Source organism: Pecten maximus, chromosome 11, assembly GCF_902652985.1.
Source record: "Pecten maximus chromosome 11, xPecMax1.1, whole genome shotgun sequence".
Lineage (NCBI taxonomy): Eukaryota > Metazoa > Mollusca > Bivalvia > Pectinida > Pectinidae > Pecten > Pecten maximus.
The window spans coordinates 9,640,562-9,661,260 of record NC_047025.1 but is presented as its reverse complement, the minus strand read 5'-3'; the positions used below and the strand labels follow the sequence as shown (position 1 = coordinate 9,661,260).

The window sequence follows — 20,699 nt, the reverse complement described above, 5'->3', positions numbered from 1 at the left end:
TGAACTAGGGACCCAGTGCGGTCACTGTTAATATTATACCACTAAACCACCAGCACAGCCTTAAAATATTGCTTTGCCCCACTTCCTGCTTTGTATCCTGTAGCAACGCTGTTTCATGTTTCATAAGAGAACCCGATGTCCTTGCAGTCAAGTTACTACACCTAAAATATATTCATATCTTAGATTTGTTTTCCATATTTTTACAGGTGGTGGTGGGAAAAGCTGAAATTAACAAAAGCAGATTTTCCAGAGGAATACGTGTACAGTTTGCATTACCATTTTCAAACAAGAAGGAGCCAGAAGTTGTGCAAACACAGGTTATGAAAAACACTTTAAGTCCAGAGTTTAAATTTTCAAAGGTGTTGTCTATAAACAAAGTGCAGAAAAAGCATTTAGAATTCTTTGACCATGGATGTTTGACTTTCTATGTGTTTGGTATGCAAGAGGATACACTGCCTGAACCCAACTTGTCCAAGCTCACAACCAAGGTAAGGTCACCAAGGTCAATTTGCGGTCAAGGTCACAAGAATGGGGGACTAATAAAATCTTTCACCTCACTTGACAACCCGAGGGGGGATTCTTAAGTTGCCAAACATGAGGCTTGCCGAGTGTTTGTCAGCTTTAGTAACTTAGCCCGAGGGTGGAGATTGTTGGTTTCCTCCCCATCCGTCTGCCCATCTGTTAGTCTGTCCACACAGATTTTTTTTATACTTTTTGTGGCCATGCTTCAAGGTATGTTTGTGAAAGTTGGTATGTAACGTTTGTTTGAGCTGCTACAGATCAAGTTCAAGTTTCAGGGTTTTTGGGTCAAGGTCAAGGTAACTGTTACTATTTTTAGCAGGGGCTGGTAGAGAACATGTGTTCCTTTAGTAATAAAGCAATAACTAGCATGCTTGTTTGTCTCTCCAATTAACATTTAATGTCATTACTTCTTTGTAATTTGTCATTGATGCCATAGAGATATTTTTATTGTTGTCATTTCCATAGTGGATACTGCTATATGATTGGTCAATTTACTGAAATCTAAAGATTTCATTTTTCACACCAGAAAAAAAAGTCAATTATAACTATAACCATAACTGTAATTTTACACTGTAATCTTATATCCAGGGATTTCACGAGGTGTAAAAAAACACTCTTGCATTCTTTTATTACTATTGAAGCCATTAAAATGTCATTAAGGTGGAAATTGGACCAGGACCTATTGACAATTGATGTTGTTGACAGTACACAGGTTGTAGATTCTAAATCAGAACTTCCTACAAAGCTGAACGTTAAAATTTAAAAATATTATGGAAAATTTACATTTGAAAACTGTCAATTTAAACTGCTCTGAATTATTTGACACTTATACTTACTTCCTATACCAGTAACGTTTTCTACGCGAGATCATACCCTTGTATCAACTGTGCATGCTGATTTACACAGGAACTAAGGCAGAGGAACAATATGAAAGAGAACGCGGACACCACAGTACGCAGAAAGACGTTGTTTGGTAACGACATCGCCTCGGACCAGTCTCACCTAAAGGCCGAGGTTGTCTTACTTCAGCGGAAACACGACAGACTGGTACAGAAGGAGAGACGAATACAGGTACAATGTGTCCTACTGTTACAAGCATTTATGATACAGAGAGTTTCAAACATCTACAATACAGAGATTTCAAACATCTACAATACAGAGATTTCAAGGATTTACAATTCAGAGATTTCAAACCTGTTTTTGATTCTAATTCCTATCTCTGATTGTTAGAAGGAATCTGTATATAAATGTTACCACTTAATTCATAGCAAAACCTGTCTATTAAGGTCACCCATATATATCAAAAACCTGTCTATTAAGGTCACCCATATACATTTCGTATATCAAAAACCTGCCTATAGAGTTCACCAATTTAAAACAAAAACTGTCTATAAAGGTAACCATTTCATAACAAAACCATTCTATAAAAGTCATCACATTATAACATAATCTGTCTATAAAAGTCATCACATTGTAACAAAACCTGTCTATACAGGTCACCACATTACAACAAAACCTGTCTATAAAGGTCACCACATAATAACAAAACCTCTCTATACAGGTCACCACATTATAACAAAACCTGTCTATACAGGTCACCACATTGTAACAAAACCTGTCTATAAAGGTCACAACATTATAACACAACCTGTCTATACAGGTCACCACATTATAACAAAACCTGTCTATAAAAGTCATCACATAACATAACCTGTCTATAAGGTCACCACATTATAACACAACCTGTCTATACAGGTCACCACATTGTAACATAACCTGTCTATAAGGTCACCACATTATAACACAACCTGTCTATACAGGTCACCACATTGTAACAAAACCTGTCTATACAGGTCACCACATTATAACAAAACATGTCTATAAAGGTCACCACATTGTAACAAAACCTGTCTATAAAGGTCACAACATTATAACAAAACCTGTCTATAAAGGTCACCACATTATAACAAAACCTGTCTATAAAGGTCACCATATTATAACAAAACCTGTCTATACAGGTCACCACATTATAACAAAACCTGTCTATAAAGGTCACCACATTATAACAAAACCTGTCTATACAGGTCACCACATTATAACAAAACCTGTCTATAAAGGTCACCACATAATAACAAAACCTCTCTATACAGGTCACCACATTATAACAAAACCTGTCTATACAGGTCACCACATTGTAACAAAACCTGTCTATAAAGGTCACAACATTATAACACAACCTGTCTATACAGGTCACCACATTATAACAAAACCTGTCTATAAAAGTCATCACATAACATAACCTGTCTATAAGGTCACCACATTATAACAACCTGTCTATACAGGTCACCACATTGTAACAAAACCTGTCTATAAAGGTCACCACATTATAACAAAACCTGTCTATAAAGGTCACCACATTATAACACAACCTGTCTATACAGGTTACCACATTGTAACAAAACCTGTCTATACAGGTCACAACATTATAACAAAACCTGTCTATAAAGGTCACCACATTATAACAAAACCTGTCTATACAGGTCACCACATTATAACAAAACCTGTCTATAAAGGCCATCAGTTTTGGTATCATTTAAAGGTCACTCGCCTATATCGGTCACTTCTCTGTTCTCCGTTTAGTGGCCTTATTAGACAGGTTTTACTGTGAAAATATAAAATCTGAAGTGTTATTGACTAAAGACTCATTTTACTGATTATGAAAATTATGAAAATACATATGAATAATTGATATACTTAACCAAAGTTATCTTACGTACAGGAAATCTGTAAGGAGTGGGAAAAGAAACAGGAGTCAGAACGGCAGTTTGATCCTTTCTACCGGGCCGTGTCAGCAGCTGCATTCAGCACAGGGACGAGACTCAAGACGCGGGTACAAATGCTCAACCAGGTAAGTCTGTCAAATCACGATCACTATACAAACAAATAAGTATGATGTGCCAGGTTACCATAGCAACAAACATTGTGTCAGAAGAGAAGATTTTTATTGAATTTGAAAGTTTTATTAATGATTTTGATTTTTCTGTATTGAGTATATGTATTCAGATTTGTAGAATGTATGAATATTATGGTGGGACATTTTGGTGTTACTGAAAATGTACTATCCTCTGATTGAGTGCATTGGATACATTCAATATTTGAATTTTGGTTTAAAGAAATCAATTTCAGGGTCACCAGACAAGTTATTAGATTTCAGCTGGTTTCCTGATATCCCTCTACTGGTTGTGATTAAATGCCATCACGGCCATCAGATGAACTAAATAATTATCTAATTAGGAAATTAGGTGAAATGAATGGCATTATAAAAGAGATTATTTCAGTAAATTGTTCATCTTTCAATGGGAATTTTCGGAAATGATTTCAAGCCTTGGATCAGATTTTGTTTGTTAATTAATTTATTTATTTGTCAATAGAAATATTGTTGTGAAATCTACAAACACAATGACAATGCTGAAATTCAACAATTTTGTATGTTGATGATGAAGATTTTTGCTTAACCTTTCAATTTTCAGTTTAAAATACTGTGTACATTGTGGAGGATCTAAAAATGGCTAACATTTATTTTGATGATTTAAAAAGGAAAAGAAAACTGCTCTCTACAATTTATTCAGATGAACGTTACTTTGTTTATAAACGTAGAAAATACGGGGATTTCTAAACAGTTGTCACAAATCTATGAATAGTAAAGTTTTATATCAACCAAACAGTATTGCTTTAAACTTGTACTAAAACATCCTTCTCATTTGCCTAATGAATCTCCTATCATACATATCCTAGCTGTCTTATCAAATCCAGACTACCCGTTCAAAACGTAAAAGGGGCAGGAAAAATGATCCATTAATATCCTCTCCTAAATTTTAACGAAAACTCATGTCTGTTTTCACCTGGTGTTGTTTAACATGATCGTATCCGATTTCTTCCGTTCATGGATATGTAGACATTTCATAGAATTTGAATTCCATATTACCATTAACACCACCATGTATGGATTAACATATCTTATCACTTAAACCTTTATTTCAGATTTCCTTTGTACTTTAATATGAAAGATTACAGTAATGTTGAGTACCTGTTTTTATTCATGTTAAAATCCTGAAAAAGTCTTAAAAGTCAAGCTTTCTTTGGTGGCTGAGATGGTAGAAATTTTTCTGATTTTTTTGTATCAAAACAGCATAGATTCTTTGTCCCCAACAAATTTGCTTTATGTAATCTTACATAAGGGCACCAGAAAATGTTTCTTTAAATATCATTCGATGAATATGGAAATTACAGTCAGTTCAAATGTATGTAAAATAAAAAGACAACCACAAAAAAAATTACTTGTAAGAGTGAAATGGGATATGCTAAGAAAATTCTTTCTGAAAAAATATTTTTCTCTTTTTTTTTTGTTTCCCATTTTTACAAAAGAGCATTTGGATGAACAAAACTTAGGCATTGATATCAATTTTGTTAAGTTTCATTGGGGTATGAAAAAAAAATTGTTTGCAAACTGTATGAAACTAAAAAATTATTGACATCAAAGCTTATAATTAAGTTTTGAAATTGATTTTCAAAGTTAAAACATGTTTTCTGTACAATTAGACTGATCTTATACGGGATTCTTTTTCACAAATCAATACGCAATGTCATTGGTGGTATTGTGACATCACATTTTTCGTGCAATTTTCCGATTTTTTTTTTAAAGAAGTATGAGAAAACAATCTCAGCCAATCAGAAAGCCGCATTCTGCGTACAAACAATGGAAAATTAATTATGTATTTTAATTTTTAAATTCAAGAATGATTATTACAGAAATCTGTATAATGTTGCAATGAGACTTCCACTTCCTGTTTGTATTGTAAATGCTAATTTCTTTCAGATGTTACGGTTACAAAAAGCAGTTAAAAAGGATGACACTAGCGTCTCCCCACAATTAAACTCCCCCGTGGTGCCCCCAGTAAGACCGCTGTCTCTAGATGTTACACATAACCTCTCATCATTAATTGTGCATTTTATCTTTCTTCGTTGCTGTCTGTGAATGCAGAAATTTTTAAAACTTTGATGCTTCATTAAAAAATTTAGAAAAATCATTTTCAACTGTGTATTTATTGTGTACGATATATTGCTAAAAGCTTTGAAACTTTGATACTGGAGTTATAAAAATATTCTTGAAATCATTTTCATGTATCAGTTTATTTTGCATGTATGATATACAAATGCATTGGAACTCGAGTCAGGTCAGGATGCTTTGGATGTCATTGGCATTTAATAACTCGATGAGAGAGCTATAAGCTGTCGCTGGATGAGAGAGCTGTAAGCTGTTGCTGTTGTTATCCTCAATGTGATGTGCCTTTGAACTTCTGCATATGACAAAAACCCTGTAAGCTCTCACTGGTTCCCTCTATGCTATGGTAATGGTTGTTGGCTCTATCATTGTTTTGTCAGGATTGCCCTCTAAGGTATTGGTGACAACATTGCCCTCTAAGGTATTGGTGACAACATTGCTGTCAAAGGTATTGGTGACAACGTTGCCCTCTAAGCTATTGGTGACAACATTGCCCTCTAAGGTATTGCTGACAACATTGTCCTCTAAGATAGAGCTGACAACATTGTCCTCTAAGATAGAGCTGACTTCATTGTCCTCTAAGGTAGAACTGACAACATTGTCCTCTAAGCTAGAGCTGACAACATTGTCCTCTAAGCTAGAGCTGACAACATTGTCCTCTAAGCTATTGCTGACAACATTGTCCTCTAAGGTAGAACTGACAACATTGTCCTCTAAGGTAGAGCTGACAACATTGTCCTCTAAGGTAGAACTGACAACATTGTCCTCTAAGGTAGAGCTGACAACATTGTCCTCTAAGGTAGAGCTGACAACATTGTCCTCTAAGGTAGAGCTGACAACATTGTCCTCTAAGGTAGAGCTGACAACATTGTCCTCTAAGGTAGAACTGACAACATTGTCCTATAAGCTAGAGCTGACAACATTGTCCTCTAAGGTAGAGATGACAACATTGTCCTCTAAGGTAGAGTTGACAACATTGTCCTCTTAGGTAGAGCTGACAACATTGTCCTCTAATGTAGATCTGACAACATTGTCCTCTAAGGTAGAGCTGACAACATTGTCCTCTAAGGTAGAGCTGACAACATTGTCCTCTAAGGTAGAGCTGACAACATTGTCCTCTAAGGTAGAGTTGACAACATTGTCCTCTAAGCTAGAGCTGACAACATTGTCCTCTAAGGTAGAGCTGACAACATTGTCCTCTAAGGTAGAGTTGACAACATTGTCCTCTTAGGTAGAGCTGACAACATTGTCCTCTAATGTAGATCTGACAACATTGTCCTCTAAGGTAGAGCTGACAACATTGTCCTCTAAGGTAGAGTTGACAACATTGTCCTCTAAGCTAGAGCTGACAACATTGTCCTCTAAGGTAGAGTTGACAACATTGTCCTCTAAGGTAGAGCTGACAACATTGTCCTCTAATGTAGATCTGACAACATTGTCCTCTAAGGTAGAGCTGACAACATTGTCCTCTAAGGTAGAGTTGACAACATTGTCCTCTTAGGTAGAGCTGACAACATTGTCCTCTAATGTAGATCTGACAACATTGTCCTCTAAGGTAGAGCTGACAACATTGTCCTCTAATGTAGAGCTGACAACATTGTCCTCTAAGGTAGAGCTGACAACATTATCCTCTAAGGTAGAGTTGACAACATTGTCCTCTAAGCTAGAGCTGACAACATTGTCCTCTAAGGTAGAGCTGACAACATTGTCCTCTAAGGTAGAGTTGACAACATTGTCCTCTTAGGTAGAGCTGACAACATTGTCCTCTAATGTAGATCTGACAACATTGTCCTCTAAGGTAGAGCTGACAACATTGTCCTCTAAGGTAGAGCTGACAACATTGTCCTCTAAAGTAGAACTGACAACATTGTCCTCTAAGGTAGAACTGACAACATTGTCCTCTAAGGTAGAGTTGACAACATTGTCCTCTTAGGTAGAGCTGACAACATTGTCCTCTAATGTAGATCTGACAACATTGTCCTCTAAGGTAGAGCTGACAACATTGTCCTCTAAGGTAGAGTTGACAACATTGTCCTCTAAGCTAGAGCTGACAACATTGTCCTCTAAGGTAGAGTTGACAACATTGTCCTCTAAGGTAGAGCTGACAACATTGTCCTCTAATGTAGATCTGACAACATTGTCCTCTAAGGTAGAGCTGACAACATTGTCCTCTAAGGTAGAGTTGACAACATTGTCCTCTTAGGTAGAGCTGACAACATTGTCCTCTAATGTAGATCTGACAACATTGTCCTCTAAGGTAGAGCTGACAACATTGTCCTCTAAGCTAGAGCTGACAACATTGTCCTCTAAGCTATTGCTGACAACATTGTCCTCTAAGGTAGAGCTGACAACATTGTCCTCTAAGGTAGAGCTGACAACATTGTCCTCTAAGGTAGAGCTGACAACATTGTCCTCTAAGCTAGAGCTAAACACATTGTCCTCTAAGGTAGAGCTGACAACATTGTCCTCTAAGGTAGAGCTGACAACATTGTCCTCTAAGCTAGAGCTGACAACATTGTCCTCTAAAGTAGAGCTGACAACATTGTCCTCTAAGGTAGAACTGACAACATTGTCCTCTAAGGTAGAGCTGACAACATTGTCCTCTAAGGTAGAGTTGACAACATTGTCCTCTAAGCTAGAGATGACAACATTGTCCTTTAAACTAGAGCTGACAACATTGTCCTCTAAGGTAGAACTGACAACATTGTCCTCTAAGGTAGAGCTGACAACATTGTCCTCTAAGGTAGAGTTGACAACATTGTCCTCTAAGCTAGAGCTGACAACATTGTCCTTAAACTAGAGCTGACAACATTGTCCTCTAAGGTAGAGCTGACAACATTGTCCTCTAAGGTAGAGTTGACAATATTGTCCTCTAAGCTAGAGCTGACAACATTGTCCTTTAAACTAGAGCTGACTACATTGTCCTCTAAGGTAGAGCTGACAACATTGTCCTCTAAGGTAGAGTTGACAACATTGTCCTCTAAGCTAGAGCTGACAACATTGTCCTTTAAACTAGAGCTGACTACATTGTCCTCTAAGGTAGAGCTGACAACATTGTCCTTTAAGGTAGAGCTGACAACATTGTTCTCTAAGGTAGAGCTGACAACATTGTCCTCTAAGGTAGAGCTGACAACATTGTCCCTCTAAGGTAGAGCTGACAACATTGTCCTCTAATGTAGATCTGACAACATTGTCCTCTAAGGTAGAGCTGACAACATTGTCCTCTAAGGTAGAGCTGACAACATTGTCCTCTAAGGTAGAGCTGATAACATTGTCCTCTAAGGTAGAGCTGACAACATTGTCCTCTAAGGTAGAGCTGACAACATTGTCCTCTAAGGTAGAACTGACAACATTGTCCTCTAAGGTAGAGCTGACAACATTGTCCTCTAAGGTAGAACTGACAACATTGTCCTCTAAGGTAGAGCTGACAACATTGTCCTCTAAGGTAGAGTTGACAACATTGTCCTCTAAGCTAGAGCTGACAACATTGTCCTTTAAACTAGAGCTGACAACATTGTCCTCTAAACTAGAACTGACAACATTGTCCTCTAAGGTAGAGCTGACAACATTGTCCTCTAAACTAGAGCTGACAACATTATCCTCTAAGGTAGAGCTGACAACATTGTCCTCTAAGGTAGAGCTGACAACACTGTCCTCTAAGGTAGAGCTGACAACACTGTCCTCTAAGGTAGAGCTGACAACATTGTCCTCTAAGGTAGAGCTGACAACATTGTCCTCTAAGGTAGAGCTGACAACATTGTCCTCTAAACTAGAGCTGACAACATTGTCCTCTAAGCTATTGCTGACAAGTCAAATCACCTCAAAATGACCTTGGCTGTTCACAAGGAGATAAACCCAGCAAACAAACAAAAATTTTGAGAAATAATATTTGTTTATTATGATTTAAAAAACAAAAATTGTATTGTGTCCTGACAGAGAAGGTTCCTCTTATGTTAAAGTGTTGATGCATTTCACAGACAGCAACTTTTTTGTTTTTACTGAAGCTACTACACAATTCATACTTTGGAAGATATTGCTTGCATTTTGATTTATTTTTATCTGTGTTGTACATCAATCCTCCTAAATGCTTTGTGTGTGGGGTAGAACGGCCCCAAGTTGTTGTGGGGTATGGTTATGTAATATGAAACTAAAATTGTGACAGTTCATGTAGAGTCTAAGTACCATAATCCTACTGATGTTTTAAAAGTTTGATGAAATTGTGAAAGTTTATTTTGTGTAATTTCTTAACAATTTTGAATATCAAATTTTTTTCTGATTTAAACTAAAATTGGTCAAATATTTAATATTTTAATTTTTTAATATCGTTTATTGCTAATCATTACAAAGCCTGGAATGCACTGGAAATCTTTTTTTTATGTAGATTGGATTTTAAAACAATGTTTAGTTAAAGAAAAGTTTCTGTCATTAGTCAAAATTTGTGAAACTGTGGAGCACATTTAGTGATAAGTTCAGCATGTTAGTCTTAATATTTCTATTTATACATGTATATGATTTTATAAATAGATAAAGTTGATATGATAAACAAGTATTGTATAAAATAAAAGATACACGTTTAAAACAAAAGTAGAGGGTGATTTAAAATATAGAATTTATTCCTGCCACTTTTTTTGGGATTGAAATCGAGAAGACTTAGTAGAATGGCTAAAATGTATTACTGTAGACCAGGTTTCTGTTAAAGTTCAGGAAAAATGTTAAGTTGGCAATAAAATTTAAGACACTTGTTAAGATCACATTACTTGATTATGTACTTGGGATGTCATCATCCTTTTTTGTACACTGTAGAATCCAATGATTCAGGGGAGTAAAAACCAAATTCATAGTCAATACAACGAATCCTATGTTTTAGTGTTAATTTCACTGCTTTGGTTTATAACTGGAAATTTTATCCCATTCTTTGCACTTCTCCAACGTGAGCTGATCCTGAAGCACCCTATAGATGTGTTTGAAACTGTTTACCATCTCAAAGTGTAGGGGCAACTTAAATGAACTTACAGGTTAATCATCGTAATTAAAATTTAGAATTTTTGTTTTAAAGAATTAAATTATCTTTAGATATCTGTAAACATTTATTATTATGTAACATCTATAAGTTTTAAATGTGAAATTGAGCTTTTCTATAGAAATTTAGATTTTAGATGTATAATTGTCAAATTCTACATTTGTATTGTAAATACCAGGTACATGTATATGCATGTATATTTAACAAAGTATGATGCACAGTCAAACTTGTTATATCTCAAAATTATTTGAAACAAAACATAGATATCCATATTTGCACTGATTATTAAAAGGCCAAGAATCTGTTTGAATAAAAGATATGGCCTTACAGATGATTATTGCATGTATGTTCAAAAGGTACTTCTATTTAAAAAACGATTTTCTTGATGATTTCAGTTACAGTGGACCCGCGATAATCCGGACGCCGATAGTCCGGAAAACTCACAGTCCGGACGGAAATGCACGGGAACGGATTTCCGTAACGTTATTTGTACTCACCAGTCTGGAAATTCGGATTCCGATTTCGGAAGCCCATTTTGGGAACGGAACGTACTTTTCATTAGTAAATTTCCCTCAATAATCCGGACGATTTTTTCACCACTAGGAGAAAAAAATGTCGGGGCAAGTCACCCTTGTTGACAGCTGTACAGAATATCGCTTGACACTGTGCGTAGTCATAGCGACCGCTGCCAGGTCATAGCCCCGGGTGTTTACCTGTGTTACAATGTGTAGCTTTTGTTTTTATAACGGTACATTGCTTTTTCTCTACGACCTAATTGTTACAGAATTTATGCACAAACATTCAGTTCAATTTATGATCGGTAATTAACATCATTAACACTTGTATTGGGTAAACACGGATATCGGCATTGTAACACCACACCGTTAACGTTACGTGAAACGACGACTCATTGAAAGTTGCATGTTATTAATTACATACACATTTATGTATTAAGCAGTGATCACAAGAACTGGGTTGATTACACACAAATTAGTCAATAGTCTTCTGATACTTAACTAAGCGTCACATTGTTAAGTGAATACGGGTTGAATAATTATCGGACATCTTGGGTAGTTCTCGCTGGTGTCGCGTACTTTTAAATAGATAGCTTGGGGTTTCTGGTACGTAAAAATCATAAAAAAACATAGACTGACGGTAAGTTGTAAAATCCGGGTATTTTATTTAAGGTATTTAAAGATTGTAATTTCTACTTGTTTGTGAACCTCCGGGACGTGACACATGTGTATTGTTTGTAGGTCACATATGCCCGCTATAAATAAAACAGCTTTCACTTTACATGTTCTTTTAAAAACATAGTTTATTTTTTACTTACTTTCTACAAAACAAAACAAAAAGAATCATATCAGAAACATAAGTATATTTATTGTTAAAAAGTCTGACAATTAGACGTGTTTATGAAACGTCCCGGATTGTATATAATCAAGGGAGATAACTCGTACACGACAATTTTTTTGACCTGGTACACGAAATTCGGCAGTCCGGAAAACTCGTAATCCGGACGGTTTGGACTGGGAACGAAGGTGTTCGGATTATCGAGGGTCCACTGTATATCAAATAAATAAAATTGTTCATTACAAATTATTTTTATTTACCAGTATTCGCCATTTTATTTCTGAGCATTTGAAGCTTTCAAGGCAAAGACAGAGAGAGAAAAAAAACACGCAAATGTTTTGAAAATTTAAGGTTTTTTTTTTCAAAATCTAGCAATTTCTTACAAATGATGATAAATTTTCTTTTTCCCTTAAATACATGGACATTCAAAAGAACTCTTTTGATAGGAGATACATTTTGTGATAGGTAACATACAGCCTTAATGATTGGTTTTAATGTTTAACAAGATTTGAATGTACATGCATCACTCTGTATAGCTTATGCGACCGTTTTATCAGTTGCTGTCCCATAACTTCTATGTATTTTTTTAGTTTTGTCGACTTTTATTTATTATTTTTTCATGTGATCATAATTGGCTTACATTTTAGATTCTCCGAACAAGCGCTGCTCCTGGCAGCATATCCCGTCAGAAAACCATGGATCCATCCATCGTATGTCCCTTGAGAGTTTTTCCTTAAAATCTTGTGTCGCTTCCATACAGTGTTTTTGCACTATAATCGTAACTTTATGAAAACTGACATTGTAAGCTAAAATAATTTTACCACAGATGAAAACCAATTCAACCTCAAATTGTGTAAAGATTTTGGTCGGCTTTCATTTTCCAGGCATTAATGCTTATTTTGTTTTTCTGGTCAGTCTTTGTAAAGATTTTCAAAATTGTTCATTATTTTTTTTTTTTTTTTTTTAATTTCACTTTTTTAATGATTTTCCCCTACATTGTCAGTTTTATCTTTTTTCACAGAACATTACTTTGCTTTTTATTGCTTTTAAAACAAGGACCATCCAATCTAGCTAACCTGAGTGACCTCTATGTACTGATACACTAAGCACTAAGCTTTCTCAGAGGATCAGCATCCAGTGTGACTGATATAGCGAGGCAGAGACACCAAATTTACTCTCACACACACATATATATATACTTAATACCATTAATTTGAGTGTGTTCAATAGTCTTCTAATATATTACTGCATTAGATCAGATTTTTTATCCTCAGAGGTGGGCGTGGAGCAGTGCAAGTCTATTAAAAGGAAACCTGGTCACTTATAGATACCAGTGTGATGCTCAAAACCCTCGCTTTGGTCATGTGTTTGCTTATCAGATAATAATTCAGTCATTTTTCACTGCAGTGTTCATCCAACTGGATAAACATTTTGATATTTTTGCTTTTTCACCCATTTTCCTAGCATAGAAACTAGCACATTATTGTACTCAGGAAAAACCAGATTCATTTTGTTTGTCTACAGACAACCCAAAAATAGATTAATTTTTCCATCAATTCCGCAAATTTTCTCCTAAAATCTGCAATTTTTTTCATTAATTCCGCAAATTTTCCCATTAATTCCACAAAGTATTTTCTCCTTTTGCTTCGTTGTATAGATGTATACCCCGGTAGATGTTAGCAAATTGAAGCCAGATTAACTGTGAACTACACTTGTTAAACTTAGAATAGAATTATTTAAAAAAGAAATTATCATTTAAGCCTTTATTGCATTAACAATAGTGTGAGAAACAGATATTTGCCTTCCAGCCCACCCTATTAATACATCCTGAAACACTCTATTATTGGAGTTACTTCCCCTTATGCTTAATATTTTACTGACATGCCATTTTGAGAAAGAATTTTATTTATTGGTGGTCTGAATTTTTGTTGTGGACTTCATTTGTATCCTTTGTGGCCTACTTTAAAAAAATCTTCCGAATGAGGTACTTTGGTTTCATGTACGATGTTACAAACATCAAATGTTTTCAGCATTTGTATGCATTACTAGGAATCGAAGATTCCAGTAACTTGTACTTTTATTTGTCTATAAAGCGTAGCGAGTATCAGGGATCCGTAAAACTGATTTTTCCTACAGATCTTGGACAATTGTGAATTTGTCCGTGCTTGGATGTTCATATTAGCATCAATCTAACAGTAGTATTAATGAGATGAGTTATATTGACAAAGGTAAGTATGGAGTGTCATTATTACGTAAACCAGGAGTTACCGGATTGCTTTTTGTGTCTGCGGTATTAACAAAACATCAGAATATTGTGTGACCTTAAGTTATCATCGTCTGTTGTGTCTTTTCCCGTACAGGTTTTACAAGGTCAAAAATTTGTGCGCTCTTTGAAAACAGGCAGTGATGTAAGAATCCTTCACTCGTATTTATAGAGACTGACTTTTATTTAACCTCATTGTTTTACTAATCCTTCCCCCTAGTTCAGTAGACCGATGGTGTCTGTTCTGTCAACAATTTAAAATTCTTTCAGCAATTTGCAATATTCTTCAGCTAGTATAAATCAAAGTATGAGTGTTATTTATGTGTAATTGTTTTGTTTCTCTTATTAATGCCAAGATAAATTGTTCTTTGGCTTGGCGTTCATGAGTTATGCAATTCTACATTTTTGAGTCTATGTTATACACTGTAGGGCTGGGGGTATGGGGGTGGGGGGTGGGGGGCTGCGATAGCACAGTTGGTTTGAGTGTTGACCTACGTAACTTCAGATGAATGTCCAACATGGTTTTGACACTCCCTACCTATGGTGGTTTTTGTTTTTAACTCACCGGTTACGAAAATCCGTGAGCTAATGCTGTGCCCCCGGCGTCTGCGTTGGCATCCCACCCCAAGTCTTTAAAGTTTTTGGGCTAAGTTTTTGGAAAGCTTGTAAGTCCAAAAGTATACACCTCACACCCTTCTAATTTTTATTTTTTTTATGCATACATAAAAAATGAATGCATAGTGTGATTGCTGCTGCTGGTGAGCTTCACAATCATTGATTGCATTTGTTTTTGAAGCTGAGATTGAACTGACTGCTCCGTGCTGAGGTAGTTCTGTCCTTGGGTAAGACACTTTACCCTAATTGTATTTTGGATAAGGGTATACAATTAAATGATTCAATATTGCCATGAATATTCTGTGTAATATATATACTATACTGGATTCTTTAGATTATGATTTGTTGAAATTCTATGGAAAATTAGTAAATTTGATCCCAAGCCGTTCTTTGAGTAGGCTATTCAGTCAAAGTATGGCAAATAGGTAAATTGGTGTGATTTTTATAAGTAAATGTTCTATTGGAAATGGATAGATAGTAGACAATTTGACCCTCCTTATATAATGAGCAGGCGCTACTCCATGAAAAATCTAAATATATCATCCCTTCATGCATAAGCCTTCTATGTGGTTTCATGGGTATGATGTCACGAGTGGATCCAGGGAGGGTCCTGGGGGTCTTTTTCGGAGGAGGAAAATTGTTTTATAGCCTTAAAAATGCATTGGCAGCCCCCAGACCCCTCGCCAAAAACAATTTGGCTCACGCCTACAGCCCTCGCATTATCACTAAATTACTGGACCCCCCCCACCCTTTCGAAAATCCTGGATTCGTGCCTGGATGTAAATATAAGCCCTTTCAGTTAAAACAAATTATGAATCAAATAGTAGTATTGAATGTCTAAGTAACTGTTGCAGCTTAATACTGATATTCAAAAATCAGCAGTTATATATTATATATTCAAAATTCAACAGTTTGACAGAACAGATATCATCTTCCTTACAGAGACTAACAAACAGCTGGATGGAATGGGAGGAAATAATAATAATAAAAAAAAAAAAAAAATGTTTAAAGAAATTTGTTAATATTTCAGTTTGAGATTAAACTGTCATTATACCATGATTAATTAATAATGAAAACTGATGCTGTTATTATGAAATATTTTTTTTAGTATGTTGCTATAACAACCATTCATTCCATGCTATTTAAACCCCTTTATCCCCCAATCTAATAACCTATTTAGTATATGCTATGTGGTTCAGATAATGCTTTATAGGCCATCGGAATAAAACTGAAAATGGAACTTTACAATTAACTGGTACGTTACGTCCAAAACTGAGGGATTCATGTTTAGATGTAACATCTTTATATTTGTCCAATGATTATTTAAAAATTTTGTTTGTGTTTCTCAAATATTTGCAGTTAAGATATTTCAGTTTTCGATTTGCTGGGGAAATAATATAAGCGTATGCAAAATATTTCTGTAATTTGAAAAGAATTCAACATCAATTATTTGAAATCAACAAAATATGGAAATGGATCTAATTCATCGTGTTTACTGTATTTACCTAACAGTAAGCCCATGCCTTGTAATTAGTCTACTGCAGTGCAGGAAAAATGCTAAAAAATGTTATTTCTCACCTCATACTTTGAATAATGTTTCCATGGGCTTATTACAGGATAAATACAGTATTTGTAGTGTACAATACCTCATTAAGGAAATCGTGTTCAAAGTTTCTGATAGAATAAATTTTATCAGACAAGTGTAAGGTTCCATTGATTTTCGGTGGCATTTTCTCCCACGTTTCTAATTATAGAGTCAGTCAGAGCATGCTGGACTGCCGAGACTCGATCAGTATAACAACGGACTTAGCGGCTTTGCTATCTCTAACGCTGTAACCCTGTATCTCTGTAACCAAGTGCATGCCTGATTTTACCTTACAGGAACAGAACAATGTCATCAACAACAAACACGTTCATATCAATGATGATGACACGGTCAGTTTGTTTGTGTTCGGAGAGGAAGAGACCGAACTCGCAACTGAGGCAGAGAAAAACGCAGGCGTGGTGCCCTATTACAAAGTGGCTAAACATCACTATGCAGACTTACCTCTGCATAGCGGAAATCTTACGTAAGGCCACGATACAAGTTCTTGTCGCATGACGACACCCCTGGGTTACCATCACCGTAGACAGGGTGTAGTGGCGTTTCGCACCATCACGATGTTGTTTCCCGCTGCTGTTGCTGGTCGTTTTTTGCTGTTGTGTTTATATATATATTTACGTGGCCCACCTTGTTGTAGTGCTGCCACCTATATGAAGGTGTGATGTAGTAAATGTAGTTCTGTTGCGCAGTATGTGTGAGTTTTGTACAGCGCATAGTTTTGTTGGATTGTTTCATTAGCATGCTCTGAGCTGTGTGAGCTATGTTTCTGTCATTATGCTTCATATATACAAGTCTCTGTCAAGTGCAATGTATTACGTTCCTCTTTAACATTCTTTGAAGGTCATTTGCCTAAGTCAGAAGTCATTTATGTACCTCTAAGTGGTGAGATATTGTTCCGATTCTCCATCTTTCTAGCTGGCGTTTCATCCATTTAACTTGTATATTATGATATTGTTAAATTGACAACCCCAACCCCATTCCATTTCGCAAAAATTGACAGAAAGTTCTACAGAAAAAAATTCTCTATTGAAAAAACCCCCCAGGAGATCTGAGAAAACTTTTTAGTTTATTTGCAGATTATGGCTTTTGATAGGGCATTAAACAATACTAAATAAACCGACCTGATTAATGTGGACAGAGCTAAAAGGGGAACCCCGATTGATAGTCCCTGCGGTTTTACCTGAGGAGAGTAAAATAAAAAAAAAATTGTGACATGCTTTATACCATGTCACCTACAACTGCCAAATTTGGTTTGTAAGTAGCAGGTATTACTCTTCAGGCCTCAGGAGTGTTGAGCACTGAACTCAGATGTCTTACTCCAGTATATACAGAGTTGTGGCCCTTTATTTACAATTCACAACATTTTCCAGGTTTTATCTTGCAAAAGTTATCTGCAGTAGCAGAATTTTGTTCATAATTGGATTGACCGTGTCACAATTAGAAATCAAGTCACATTACTGTAGTATAAACAGAGTTATGGCCCTTTGTTTACCATATATAACATTATACAAGCTGTATCTTGTAGTTATTTACTGTTGCTGAATCGTTTTGTTGAGTACCTCAGACTACTTGGGGCAAAATGTTACGTACTAAATTTGGATAATGGTCATAGTTCAGAATATACAGTCTGTCCACAGGTGGGATGCTTACACAGTTTTATGTATTAATACCCATACACATCAGGCCCTGTCAGTTTCATTATTGTTCCTTAACTGAAGGAAATATCTGAACTCTATAAAATTTTCTTTGTGAAAGAATTATTGAATTTTAAGGGGAAAATCTTAAAGAACTTCGTTCAGTTCTGTAATGCTCTCCTGATAAAAAAGATTTAAGTTACCAAATTTCCTTTAGTTAAGGAAATATCAAAAGACCAGAAATCTGTAATAAGTATGATAATTTCAACAGGAATTGAACGTACTGCATCACAATAAATTGTATCAGTAAAACAACAATTAAATGTGTAACTTTCATTAACGGTAATGGAGAGAGATTGATAAATGTTATATTAGTCTGTTTTAGCTTTGATACACACATCATTCTGTAATGCAGTTTAAGCTTTGCACAGACTGTTCAACTCATTATAATTAGTAGGTATAATTAACCTGTTTGTTATTTACTGATATTGAATCTTAGAATTATTATACAATTGTTTGGTTGGACCTGAGATCGAATGATAAGTTTACTGTGTTTGTGATAAAAGTTTCAGGAACAGTTCTATCATTTTGCCAAGACAGGACCAATTTTTGACTTTAATTCTTGCTTACAATTCCTTGACATGTAAATGTATCAAAGTAGATGTTCTTCTCTTATTACAAAGGGTGATAGAAACTCTCCCGTACTGCTTTGTCTTGTAGATTCAGAAAACTGGAAAACTGTTTTTTGTTAAGTTTCCCCAGGATATCTGTCATTAAAATGAATTGGTATTATATAGATGTAGGAGTTGACATATATAAAACAACAGTAGATTGTGGGTAGTGTATGGAGTTGTTCTCAACATTAGTTTAACATCACTGACGAGTCCTAGAAGTATAAAACACCTTAATGGTGTCCCTAACATCACTGACGAATCCTAGATGGACAGAGCAGCTGTACGGTGTCCCTAACATCACTGACGAGGCCTAGAAAGACGGAACACCTGTATGGTGTCCATAACGTTACTGACAAGTCCTAGAAGTATGAAACACCTGTATGGTGTCCCTAACATCACTGACGAGTCCTAGAAGGACGAAACACCTGTATGGTGTCCCTAACATCACTGACGAGTCCTAGAAGTACGAAACACCTGTATGGTGTCCCTAACATCACTGACGAGTCCTAGAAGTATGAAACACCTGTATGGTGTCCCTGACATCACTGACGAGTCCTAGAAGGACGGAACAGCTGTATGGTGTCCCTAACATCACTGACGAGTCCTAGAAGTACGAAACACCTGTATGATGTCCCTGACATCACTGACGAGTCCTAGAAGGACGGAACAGCTGTATGGTGTCCCCTAACATCACTGACGAGTCCTAGAAGTACGAAACACCTGTATGGTGTCCCTGACATCACTGACGAGTCCTAGAAGGACGGAACAGCCTGTATGGTGTCCCTAACATCACTGACGAGTCCTAGAAGGACGAAACACCTGTATGGTGTCCCTAACATCACTGACGAGTCCTAGAAGTACGAAACACCTGTATGGTGTCCCTAACATCACTGACGATGCCTAGAAGTATGAAACACCTTAATGATGTCCCTAACATCACTGACGAGTCCTAGAAGTATGAAACACCTGTATGGTGTCTCTAACATCACTGATGAGTCCTAGAAGTAAGAAATGCCTTAATGGTGTCCCGAACATTACTGACGAGTCCTAGAAGTATGAAACACCTGTATGGTGTCCCTAATATTACTGAGGAGTCCTAGAAAGACGAAACACCTGTATGGTGTCCCTAACATCACTGACGAGTCCTAAAAGGGACTAACACTTGTATGGTGTCCCTAACATCACTGACGAGTCCTAGAAGGACGAAACACCTGCATGGTGTCCCTAACATCACTGACGAGTCCTAGAAGGACGGAACACCTGTATGATGTCCCTATCATTACTGACGAGTCCTATAATGGTGAAACACTTGTATGGTGTCCCTAATATCACTGACGAGTCCTAGAAGGACAAAACACCTGTATGTTGTCCCTAACATCACTGACGAGTCCTAGAAGGACGGAACACCTTTATGTTGTCCCTAACATCAATGACGAGTCCTAGAAGGACGGAACACCTGTATGGAATCCCTAACATCACTGACGAGTCCTAGAAGGACGGAACACCTTTATGTTGTCCCTAACATCACTGACGAGTCCTAGAAGGACGGAACACCTTTATGGTGTACGTCTCTAACATCACTGACGAGACCTAGAAGTATCTTGATGGTGCAGTTTTATACGTTTTGGTTCTACTGTATCTAGCTTTTGTTTTGAGAGGTGCTTATAATATTTTGTGTGTCTTTTTTACCTTTGATGTCTTTCTGATTTAGTGTGTGAAGATAAAACAATACTTTACTGTATAAGGAGAACTGTTTTGTCATTCTCAGAGTGTAATTTGAGCTTTGTGCTTTTTAAGTTGCCACATTTTTGCAATAGACACGTAAGTCACAATTTGTAGTCGCTTAGAATGCTTTTGCCGTCTGGTGTTCATATCATCCCATCGTCTACACAGGATGTCATCCAACACAATGTTTATCTGTGACCTATATATGATACAAATATATAAGAACAG

The 20,699-nt window shown here is 36.3% G+C and overlaps 1 protein-coding gene across 9 annotated transcripts in view; it reads left to right on the top strand.

Moving 5' to 3' along the window:
- LOC117338188 (kinesin-like protein KIF28P) overlaps positions 1–20,699 on the top strand; it is a 79,766-nt gene that overhangs the window by 46,798 nt on the left and 12,269 nt on the right. For 2 of the 9 annotated variants that reach the window (XM_033899438.1, XM_033899437.1), the window contains 6 exons: positions 207–488; positions 1,429–1,593; positions 3,302–3,430; positions 5,399–5,476; positions 12,605–12,667; positions 14,318–14,365. In XM_033899438.1, the coding sequence (XP_033755329.1) occupies positions 207–488; positions 1,429–1,593; positions 3,302–3,430; positions 5,399–5,476; positions 12,605–12,667; positions 14,318–14,365 (765 nt within the window). Of the gene's footprint in view, positions 1–206; positions 489–1,428; positions 1,594–3,301; positions 3,431–5,398; positions 5,477–12,604; positions 12,668–14,317; positions 14,366–16,716; positions 16,905–20,699 lie in introns of all 9 variants that reach the window. The other 7 variants (XR_004534983.1, XM_033899440.1, XM_033899441.1 and 4 more) reach the window with 6 other exon arrangements.